This window comes from Tachyglossus aculeatus, chromosome 23 (genome assembly GCF_015852505.1).
Source record: "Tachyglossus aculeatus isolate mTacAcu1 chromosome 23, mTacAcu1.pri, whole genome shotgun sequence".
NCBI classification, from domain to species: domain Eukaryota; kingdom Metazoa; phylum Chordata; class Mammalia; order Monotremata; family Tachyglossidae; genus Tachyglossus; species Tachyglossus aculeatus.
The window spans coordinates 35,464,886-35,477,172 of NC_052088.1; the positions used below are offsets into that span (position 1 = coordinate 35,464,886).

Sequence of the window (12,287 nt, forward strand, 5' to 3'; positions counted from 1 at the left end):
AGATGTCAGCTCCAGGCTGGGGAGGTAGCAGGGCAGGTGGTAATAATAATAATAATGATTCTGGTATTTGTTAAGCTCTTACTATGTGCTAGCCATTGTACTAAGCGCTGGGGTGGATACAGGCAAATCGGGTTGGATACAGTCCCTGTCCCACGTGAGGCTCACAGTCTCAGTTCTCATTTTACAGATGGGGGAACTGAGGCCCAGAGAAGTGAAGTGTCCTGCCCAAGGTGAAAGTCCTCCGAAAGAATACAATCCATCTTGCTTCCCTCAGCAGAGAAGGCAAGAGAGAGCAGCCATGGCTCTGTGGAAAGAGCCTGGGCTTGGGAGTCAGAGGTCATGGGTTCTAATCCTGGTTCCTCCACTTGTCAGTGACTTTGGGCAAGTCACTTAACTTCTCTGTGCCTCAGTTTCCTCACCTGTAAAATGGAGATGAAGAATGTGAGCCCCACGGGGGACAACCCTGATTATCTTGTATCCTCCCCAGTGCTTAGAACAGTGCTTAGCATGGAGTAAGCACTTAACAAATACCAACATTATTATTATTATTATTAAGGGAGAGACCGTCAGCCATGTCCAGCTCCAGTTTAGTCACCAAAGGTGCCCCGGGCTAAACCGGTCCTGGTCTGGACCCTTGGCTCTGGGACCAGAATGATTCTCCAAGTGACTCATGGGACGATAATGGTAATAATTGATGATAATAACTGTGGTATTCGTTAAGCGCTTACTATGTGCCAGGCACTGTACTAAGCGCTGGGGGAATATAAGCAAATCAGTCTGGACACGGTCCCCATCCCACATCGGGCTAACCGTCTTTAATCCCCATTTTACAAACACATTCACTCACTGTATTTACTAAGCGCTTCCTGTGTGCAGAGCATTTTACTACAGATGTAACCGAGGCCCAGAGAAGTGACTTGCCCAAGGTCACAGAGCAGACAAGTGGAGGTAGGAAGGGATTTGGGGTGCAGTTTCGCTTGGCTGCCCACCATTTTCCCTGCGCACTAGTTAAGAACATTTCTTTTGTTGTTATTGTTGATAAGAGCAGACTGAACCCAGCTTGGGGCGATGTCTCCTGCTGTCTCCGTGCCTGTGCCACACCCCCTTCCCTCTGCCTTTGTGCTGTTTTACAGACGGTCCCATCAGGAAGATCTTGCTCCGGACGGACAGATGGCCCTCAGCATGGTTACTCAAATTTTCCATCCCCAACGACACAATAGGTAGGTGGAAAGTTTTGCAGTCAAGGGCCTTAATTCAAAGTGGATGGCTCAGGAGGAGGAGGAGGGAGTGAACTCCCAGTTGAAGCGGCCTGTCTAGGGGGACTCTCTTTTCCAGAGTCTCTACTCCACGGGGGAGGACCCAGGCCCCTCCCCACCCCCCATATCATCCTCTCTCTCTCCACCAAGTTGACCCATAATATGCAAATCATTTCACCAAGACACAACGGGACCAAAAGCTGCGAACTCTGTGGCGCTCCATTTCCTCCATCAGCCCGACCCCTGGCCCATCATGTGGTGAAGCCATTCACAGCGTGAAGTCTAGGCCTTCTCCGGCCTTCCCCCCCGGGCCGGGCCCCGCAAGAAGATGCAGGGTGAGGGCATCTCCCCACTCAACTCTCTTTTCAAAACCATTCAAAAATGAGTGATCTCGATGGGGTAATTTCCTCCTCTTCTCTCCCACACTCTTCCTTTCTGTGGGCACCAAAAAATCAAGAGGTTAATGCAAACTCTCCCTAAAGTCAGGGAGCAGACGAGGCGAGGCAAGATGATTTGGTTTCCATTCAAATCTGAATATGGAATCTTCACCCACACACACTCCCTCTCTCTCTCTCTCTCTCACACACACACACACACACACAAAAAAAAAAATACCACCGACCAAAACAACAATACTCCCCTCGCCCAAACCATTTGCTTTAAAATCTTACAGTTCCGCCCACACTCGCTCGGTAGGTCTGGGACTCCTTGGAAAGTTAATAATCCATTAATCGGTCAGTGGTATTTATTGAGCGCCGACTTGTGAGCAGACCCCCATGCTTAAGAGAATACAATAGAACCGTGTTGGAAGATTCGTTCCCTGCCCACAGAGAGCTGCCGGTCTCCAGGATGGTAAGAGCCCTCCCCGGAAACCAGGATTGGATCGTGGGGGTCCGGGGCACAGTAGCTGGATCTTGGGGAGCAGGCCTGCGTAGGAAAAAAGGAGAGTCCAATAGGAAGGTTGGCAGTTGGCTACTCAAAACCAAACATGGACACTACGGCCTGATTTCTTTTTCCTCTTCCATAAGAGGCTTTTTCTTTATTTATTAAAGATTACTCTCCCCTGCGAGCTGGTTTCAGAACCAGGACACATAGAGTAATTCCCCAAAGCCATTTCAAAATATTTACTTGTTCCCGGAGTATATTTACACTAGTGGAAGAAGTTTCTGCTCTTGTGACCTCCCAAACCATGGCACTCCTCGAAAGTTATTTTGACATATGATATAATAAAACAATACCTCAATGAAATGATGTCATTTTACATTAGCACTATAATTCTGCTCAGCCCTTCGGAAGGAATGTCCTGAATGGAAGTAAATTACCTCCAAAGATAAGCCGACTGGAGATGTGCTTCCAACGTGTTTTGTTTCTGGTGCTGGGTCCCGGTCACTTCAAAGGAGATGTGAATTCATCATTTGTTTGGGCTCGAGACTCCAGAACCTATTTTGGAAGAGCTTGCGTCAATATGCGACAGGAATGTAAACGGAAACTTTCGAGTTCCCAAATGCTCCGGCTGAAAAAGAGTCGCAGCCTTGGCACATCGATTCTATTCAACTTTTATTTTCATTTGAAGATAGTGGAAATCACGTATAAATCACAGACAGTACAAGTTCCTCTTGCCTGGCCGCTGGCCACATGGATTGGTCAACTTCTAAGTATAGATGCTGTATTTTTAGTATAAAGGCTGGGTAATATGGCAGTTAACTAGCAACCGATATTGTAAACTACAGTGGATACAAACTCGCAATATAAATTAATTGCCAGTACAAAAAAGGCGACCACGTTAGCGAATAAGGTACAAAACTCGGAGACGTCCATAAATACGGCGAGAGGCGAGTAAGCGAGACGTAACGATTCCTCCCTGACTTTCGTTCCAGTGGCCGCCCTGAATAACGGGGACTGAGACACCTGTGGCTCCATCACACGGCGAGTGACAGGATCGGGGATGCACGCGCACACAAACTCACACACACACACACCCACACGCCCCCAAAGCGGATTTCCCAAACAAGGCAAATTCCAGTTACAAGGATGGGATCCGTTACGGGAGCGTCAAAGAGGCCGGGCGTGGAGCCGCTAGACAAAGAGGGAGCCGATTTGACAGTTGCGAAGCATTAGGCGTCAGACGGAAACTTGTCAAAAACAGCTGTTGTTGGGCACTGATTGATACTGTTTTCATTCTGACGGCTGAGGCGCTGCAGACAGTCGTGGGTCTGAGAAGAGGCCCGAGACAGGCAGACACATCAAAACGCACACGCACACACAGAGGGAGTGGTTTAGCAGATGGCTTAGGACCATTAAACCACGGTATCTTAAAAAGACAATAGTACACATTTAATGAACTTGCTGAGAAAGCACTGCCTGGCAAGCGGACGGATTTCATTCAGACGATGGAGACGAAGAAAAGGTGGAGCGATGAGCTGGGTTATCAGTCATCTCCGTAGAAACCGTGCGCTGCTCACGGATCGCCCAGTATTACAGACATCCCAGAATACCGTAGTCAAAAAATCGGATATGAATGGCCGGGAATGTTTTCGCTCCCTTCCGTAAAAAAAGGCTAAAGTATTTTAAACGTTTACAAGGTAACAAGTCAGTTAAACCCACTAAAACTCTATTAAACCACAAAAACGACATTCAGATAACGTTAAAGGTCTAAAATGGGACGCCCGGAGCAGATATGAGGTATCACGGAGCAAAGGAGGCTACAGATAAGGAACTCTTCACCGCTCGGGTGTGGTAACTGGCTTTATCAAAGTTCAGCCATTGAACACAAATGATGAGTGGCCAAAGGGTGGCCCTCTATATCAGGAACCAAAGATGTAGAAACGCTCATCTTTTAAAAAAAACAACACAAAAAACCCCCAACAACAACGACAAAAAAAACCCCAGACACCAAATAAAACCCATAAATCTGTTTTCGGGTTTTGAAGAGCCAAAAGGCATCATGGCTCAGAGCCCTGGTCCTTTTTCTACTGCAATTTGATTGCAAGCTACAAGGAGTTTCTAAAAACGGCTTCCAAAAATTTCAGGTGGGCAACTGTATTTTAATATTCAGCTCAAAGCAAATGTCTGAGACCCCTGAAAATAGAGGTTTGCAATAGAAACACTGACAGACCCTTAACTGCTGGTTGAGCCACTGGCGGACATCACTAATAGTCGTTAGCGTTTTAGGAATGAACGCCACAGAGCCTCTCTTGGTGAAAAATCTACCACAGTCCGTGCTCGAATTTCAGTCGCCACCAGCGTAAAATACATTTAGTTTGGCTGCTCTTTTTTCCATCATCTTTCTGAAAAAAAGGTCACCCCCACCCACCCATCTGCGAGTTTTCCAAAACCCTACCATATCTATTTACGTTGCCACTCCAGGCTGACGGTAGGATGGGTCACCTTTTGAGAATGAACCCGTGGTCAACACTGCTCTTAATGGGGTAGGTTTGGGCCTGAATTTCCCTTCACCCTTTCCAGACCCAAAATCAACGGTCTCGGCCTTTTTGAGGGGGGCGGGGAGGGGGAGAATTCGACTCCAGGAGGAATCGACCGGAGGAGATGACTCCTGGCGTTCAGAGGGAATCTTGCCCTACCGGACCCTCCTTGCTTGTAAAACGCCTGCAAGTCACTTCCAGGGAGCACCGGGGATCCAAAATGAAATTCTCCACCGCTCCCGGAGAGGTTCTAATAGGTGACTTTTTCAAAAATTAGCCACAGGTGGCAGTTTCATACTACAGTTGGTATCTGAAGTAAAATACTACGCCCCGCCCAAGGAGGATCTAATAGGCGGCTTTTCAGAAAATCAGACGTGGTGGGGGGGGCTGTTTTAGGGGTCTCATGAGGGGTCTCGGGAGGCAAGATTCCCTCCATTTTAGGATAAGGCCCAAGGAGAAGAGAGCTACCAAATCAGCGGTCGACAGAGAGACCAGTCTCCCCCACATTAGGTGCTCCCGACTTTAATCGAGATGGCTTTTTCTCCCCCCGATTTCCAGACTCCGTGTGGAGATGGGCTAACCGGGCTTGGGACCGAAGGTCAGAACAGAAGTTCCTGGGCCATGAGGGGAGGGACGCCGGGGGTGGGGAGAGGACGGTCTCCGGACCAGCTCCATCCGGTGGCTTTCACATCCTGACGGGTTCGGGGGTGTTGTCTTCCAACAAGCTGATGAGCTGATTGAAGCTGTCCTTTACCGCCTCCATGTCATCCAGGGAGCACGGCTGGAGGATCCAACGCTTTCCGCGAGCGAGGGGCTCTAGTTCCAAATATTTTTTGATCTGAAAAATTAAAAAAATATAAAAGCATAAATGCGCTGTTTATACATTGATCATTATGGTCTCTGTGAAGCGCTTACTACAGGTCAAGCGCTGTTTGAGCGCCGGAGTGGAGACGAGTCAATCAGGTCAGACACAGTCCCTGTCAAACACAGGGCTGCTACAGTCTGTGTAGGAGGGAGAGTAGGTAGCGGATCCCCATTTTACCTATCAGGCAACTGAGGCCCAGAGACTTATCTGCTGTGTGACCTTGGGCAAGTCACTTAATTTCTCTGGGCCACCATTTCACCAGGATCAGCTTGGCAGGGCCGATTCAGCCAGAGAAAGAATCACAGGTCCTTAACTGGTGGTATTTATTCATTCATTCATTCAATCATATTTACTGAGCGCTGACTGTGTGCAGAGCACTGTACGAGCACTCACAGTGGGCAGAGTACTGGTCCAAATATTTGGGAGGGGACAAGATCTCTGCCCGGGAGGTGCTTACAGTCTGCTGAGCGCTTGGGAGAGTTCACTACAATAGACCCAGGAGACATGATTCCTGCCCTCAAGGAGTTTACAATCTAATCAATAGTTGGGATTTATCGAGCGCTTACTATGCGTAGAGCACTGTATGAAGAGCTTGGGAGAATACAACACAGCAGAATTGGCAGACGCGTTCCCTGGCTATGACGAGTTTATATTCTCAAGCTCAACCTGCTTCACACCATCCCACAGAGTCGGGATTGAAGCAACCGTAGCAAGAAGTCTCTGTGAAACCCTGAGGGCTCCAGAGATTTTGGGGGGCTGAGGTGGGGCTCCCCAGGGCTCCCGTTATGACTGCTGGACATGGGCTGAAATTCTGCTCCTCTGGCCACAGTACTCTACTGCTTTTCACTTTACTTTGGGCATTCTTATCTTGTTTTAGGGCTTTCTTGTTCTATCTTCCCTCCTGGATCTCTCGCCAGCCTCCTCTCCCCCTTGACAGTCAAGGATCATGTATAATTCCCACCCCGGAGAGAACCACAGTGTTCTGCACATGGTCCGAGCACAGTAAATACTATTTCCACCATTACTGCCCAGGGCCCAGAGCAAAGACCAAGGAAGTTTCAAAAAGAGACACGATCCAGCCCCAATAAGGCAGGCCATCAGCTTTGAAACATCCCCGGGCTTTTTCATCTCATCCCTAAAACCTGTCAATCAGATTCTCCTGCACATTAGAATAGGTGGGCGACTCATCAAAATGCAATCACCTTGGCTGTCGGCTAACGGTCGGTTGGTTCAACATCACAGACAGCTAGACCGGGACGCAGCTCCAACTGAACAAAACATTTCCAAATTTCCAGCACCTGTTTCTGTGGTCCAAGGGAATTCCTTCCAGATTACAGAAGGGGTCTTATATTGGACTCTCAGAAGAAATCACTCTGGTGCCTAATTTTTGTGTGTGTGTGAGGGAGAAGGGGAAGATGGGGAAGGATGAAGATCGGGGGGTCTTCAGAGAGCATGGGAACTTCTCTCTCTATTGGCATTGAGTAAAAGAGGACTGACATGTTCTATTAAGACTCTGCCACATCACCAATGCCCAAATACATTCAGATGGATTTGGGTCATTACAGTCTTGGCATTATCTGCCATACCAGACTGCTGCTATCAACCGGTAGCCAGTTTCAGAGAAGCAGCATGATGCAGTGGATAGAGCACAGGCCTGACAGTCTGAAGGTCATACGTTCTTATCCCGGCTCCGCTCTGTGTCTGCGGTGTGACCTTGGGCAAGTCAGTTCACCTCTCTGTGCCTCAGTTACCTCATCTGGAAAACGGAGATCGAGGCTGTGAGCCCCACGTGGGACAGGGACTGTGTCCAACCTGATTTGCTTGTATCCGTCCCAGCACTTAGTACAGCACCTGGCACATAGTAAGCACTTAACAAATACTATAATTATTATTATTACTTGCAGAAATGCCAAAGATGTAACTGAAGAGAACCGTCATTAGGCACTAGACATTAAGCATGTGGAAGTTTGAAGAGAAATGGGTTACTGGTGTGAATTCACTAATTCATATTTTCTCGGAAGAATGGTGAACATTTCAGCCTAGACAAGGTCTTGAGCATTGTGTGCGTCTGTGTGTGTATGAGAGAGAGAAACACGACACACAGAACATCAGAAGAGGCACTATTCAAAAGCATCACTGATCAAGATATTTCACTAAACCATGAGCCATGGAAAAATTCCAAGGTCTTCCTTGGTTAACATTCAATCAAAAAAAGAATAAAATAAAAGCCCGTCAAAACTTCAGGACATTCCAAAACAGGGTATCAGTCCTTGTTAATCGCTCTAATTACATGTATTGCTTTTAACACACTAGAAACATGTTGACTAAACAAAGTTTGATTTGCACATTCTTTTCTCTGAAGAGCATGTTTATAAGAAATATTAGCTTTCCACATTCAGAAGGAAAGAGCCACAAATATGCCAAAATTTCTATGACAAATTCTGCCAACAGGAATGTTGGCAGCGGATATCAGCCTTCTAAATGAAAAGGCCGAGGCTTGTGGGAATTGAGGGAAGTGGATGCATTCTGGTCACAAGATACAATAATATCCCGGGCGGTGCGTAAACTTGAGCAATTTGCCTACCATTTCTCCTTAGCGGAAATTCTCAACCTACATATTCCCATGAGCGTTTACGCTTAAAGCAAACAAACACTTCCCTCCCCTAGCTTTGAAGGGCATCAGGAATGGCCTCGAGGAGCTGTTGAATCTGTGCAGAAATGCCGGAACCTAGCAATCAATCAATCATATTTATTGAGCGCTATGTGCAGAGCACTGTTCCAAGCTCTTAGGCGAGGACAATATGACAGAATGAGTAGACATGTTCCCTGCCCATAATGACCTGACAGTCTAGAGTGGGAGACAGATGTTAATATGAATAGATAACTTAAAATATATCATTTAAAGATATGCCCATAAATGCTGTGAGGTTGCGAGTGGGGTGAATAATAATAATAATAGCATTTATTAAGCATTTACTATGTGCAACGCACTGTTCTAAGTGCTGGGGAGGTTACACGGTGATCAGGTTGTCCACGGGGGGCTCACAGTCTTAATCCGCATTTTTACAGATGAGGCAACTGAGGCACAGAGAAGTTAAGTGACTTGCCCAAAGTCACACAGCCAACAATTGGCGGAGCCGGGATTTGAACCCATGACCTCTGACTCCAAAGCCTGTGCTCTTTCCACTGAGCCACGCTGCTTCTCCAGTGTCCTTCCTCCTCGAAGGACTCTGCACTCACTTCCTCTAGACTGTAAGCTCATCTTGGGCAGGGAATGTGCCTGCTTATTGTTATACTGTGCTCTCCTAAGCGTTTAGTACAGTGCTCTGAACGCAATATGAGCTCAATAAATACGTTCGAATGAGTGAAATACCACTTAATGAAGCATCCAAAGGTCACTGATTTAACTGCACAGATGAGGCAGAAGGGAGAGAGAGCCTGGGAAAAGAGGGCTTAATTAGGGAAGGCCTCTTGGAGAAGCTGCAAGTTTAGAAATGCTCCGAAGCCTAGGAGTGACTGTCTGAGGAGAAGCAGCAAATCGGCCCCTGGAAAGAGCCCCCGACCCTCAGGGCCGGTGAACAATTGGCCTGCAATAATGACGATGATGGTATTTGTTAAACTCTTACTGTATGCCAAGCACTGCACTAAACGCTGGGGTGGATACAAGCAAATTTGAGTTGAATACAGTCGCTGTCCCAAGTGGGGCTTGTAGTCTTGATCCCCATTTTACAAATGAGGGAACTGAGGATGTAAGCCCGTTGTTGGTTAGGGACCGTCTCTATATGTTTCCAACTTGTACTTCCCAAGCACTTAGTACAGTGCTCTGCACACAGTAAGCGCTCAATAAATATGACTGAATGAATGAATGAAGTGACTTGCTCAAGGTCACCCAGCACACAAGTGATGGAGCTGGCATTAATAATAATAATAATCATCGTCATCAATCGTATTTATTGAGCGCTTACTGTGTGCAGAGCACTGTACTAAGCGCTTGGGAAGTACAAATTGGCAACATATAGAGACAGTCCCTACCCAACAGTGGGCTCACAGTCTAAAAGGGAGAGACAGAGAACAAAACCAAACATACTAACAAAATAAAATAAATAGAATAATAATAATAATAATAGTATTTGTTAAGCGCTTACTATGTGCCAAGCACAGTTCTAAGCACTGGGGTGCAGGGGTACAAAGTCATCAAGTTGTCCCACGTGGGGCTCACAGTCTTAATCCCCATTTTACAGATGAGGTCACTGAGGCCCAGAGAAGTTAACTGACTTGCCCAAAATCACACAGATGACAAGTGGCGGAGGCAGGATTAGAACCCACAACCTCCAACTCCCAGGCCCGGGCTCTAACCACTACACATTGCTGCTTCTCTAGGCTCGTTAGTTGATTGCCCTAACACAGAGATGAGGCTTGCAGTCACTGGCAAAGGATTTTCAAGGAAATGAAGCTGGAAAGTCCATTCTCTGGAAAGTGTTAAACCTAGATTTAGCCTGTGACTTGCGTTCTATAAAAAACAACTCGAATTTGCCCAGCACTTTTGGTTGCCGGAATCGCTTTCCAATCGATTCTCTCCTTTACGTCCACCCGATCCGTGTGAGGTAGGAAAAGTAATGGATTATTATCCTCATTTTGCATATGAAGGAAATAGAGGCATGAGAAGCAATGTGGCCTAGTGGATTAAGACCGCACCTGGGAGTCAGAAGGACCTTGGTTCTAATCCCGGCTCCACCACTTGTCTGCTGTGTGACCTTAGGTAAGTTGTTTCACTTCTCTGTGCCCCAGTTACCTCATCTGTAAGATGGGGATTAAGACTGTGAGCCCAATGTGGGACAGAGACTACGTCCAACCTGATTAGCTTCTATCTATCCCAGCACACGGAACAGTGTTTGGCACACAGTGAGCACTGAATATATTATTGTCATTATTATTATTATTATGAATTAAAAATGGTTGAGGATTATGTTTCAGTAATTGCTGTTCTGGGATGTTAGGAGGTGGAATTCAAAGTGGAATAATTAAAAAAAGTTAGCCTAAATAAAAAAACGGTGGTGTGAAGCTCACGAATATGGCCAAGTAACTGGAGATTTCATGACTTTCCAACTACTCAACACCTAGTAATGGTCCATAAGTGGTAGGTATTCATTCATTCAATCTTATTGAGTGCATACTGTGTCCAGCCATAAACGCTTAGGAGAGTATAGTATAACAATAAACTGACACACTCCCTGCCCACAATGAACGCATAGTCTAGAGCAGAAAAATTGCGATGGCGGAGACTATTCAAAATTCAAACCTACTTGAAGATAACAAACTGGGCTTCGACAGCCTCAAAATACCAAACTAGTCCAGATCAGCCCTTTTATCATCACATTTAAGGCCTTGAAGTAGCCGTGGCCTAGTGGACAGAGTATGGGCCTGCGAGTCTGAAGGTCCTGGGTTCTAATCTCAGCTCTGCCACTTGTCTGCTGCTTGACCATAGGCAAGTCACTTCATTTCTCTAGGCCTCAGTGACCTTATCTGTAAAATGGGGATTGAGACTGTGAGCCCCGTGTGGGACAGGGACTGTGTCCAATCCGATTATCTTGTATCTATCTACCCCAGCAGTTAGTACAGTGGCTGGCACATAGTAGGCGCTTAACAAATACCACAATTTTTATTATTATTATTTTTCCTGAATACAGAGGCTTTCAAAAAAGTATACTCTAGGGGCAGATGTAACTGCTTCTCAGTATCACAAACTCCCTCCTATTTCACAAAGATACACATTAATCAGTGGTATATATTATATATATTGAGCACTTATTGTATGCAGAACACTATACTGAGCAGTTGGGAGGGTACAATACAACAGAGTTGGTAGACACGTTCCCCGCCCACGAGAACCAAACTGTCTAGAGGGGGAGATGGACATAATATTGCATTACCCAATCCACAACGCATTCTAATGGCGAAAGCCATCTCGTTTGCCAAATGCTGTTGGTCCTGCAAAGGGCTTTGAGAGCATTAGCCCAATCTGCTAGAAATCTCTTTTTAGGAAAACTTAGCCCTCTCTTCAAACTCCTGATGGTTGCTCAGGGAGGAGGAAGATGGTTAATTAGGCAACGGCTTCTGGAGACAGAACTCTGGGAATTACATCACAGTCCAGCTGTCTGGAGCCCGTTGTTGGGAAGGGACCGTCTCTATATGTTGCCAGCTTGTACTTCCCAAGCGCTTAGTACAGTGCTCTGCACACAGTAAGCACTCAATAAATACGATTGAATGAATGAATGAATGCAGTAGCCATGGCTCTCTGGCCAGTCAGGGGATACCAAGAGCGAGGAAGGCTTTGCACAGGGTCTTAGTCTTCCAACCAGAGAAAAGCACGGTCTTGTCTTTCAGTTCTATCGAAACAGCTCTCCTTCAGTAACCTGCAGCAGCATTATGATTTGCATTTTTGCATTCCTGGATTTTACACCTGGTCGTTTACTGTAAAGTCCTATCTAATGAGCTGTGTGTTGATTGGCCCCAGTTCAGGGCAACTAAAGATAATTATAATAATAATAATAGTACTTGGTAAGTGCTTACTATTTGCCAAGCACTGTTCATTCATTCATTCAATCGTATTTAATAATAATAATAATAATGATGATGGCATTTTATTAAGCGCTTACTATGTGCAAAGCACTGTTCTAAGCGCTGGGGAGGTTACAAGGTGATCAGGTTGTCCCACGGGGAGCTCACAGTCTTAATCCTCATTTT

General features: G+C 46.3%; 1 protein-coding gene across 1 annotated transcript in view; it reads right to left on the reverse strand.

Moving 5' to 3' along the window:
• Positions 1-2,796: 2,796 nt before the first annotated feature.
• Positions 2,797-12,287, reverse strand: part of ARL15 (ADP ribosylation factor like GTPase 15) — a 440,798-nt gene continuing 431,307 nt past the window's right edge. The window contains exon 6 of the mRNA XM_038765618.1: positions 2,797-5,516. Within this exon, the coding sequence (XP_038621546.1) occupies positions 5,364-5,516 (153 nt within the window). The 3' untranslated portion in view covers positions 2,797-5,363. The remainder of the gene's footprint in view (positions 5,517-12,287) is intronic.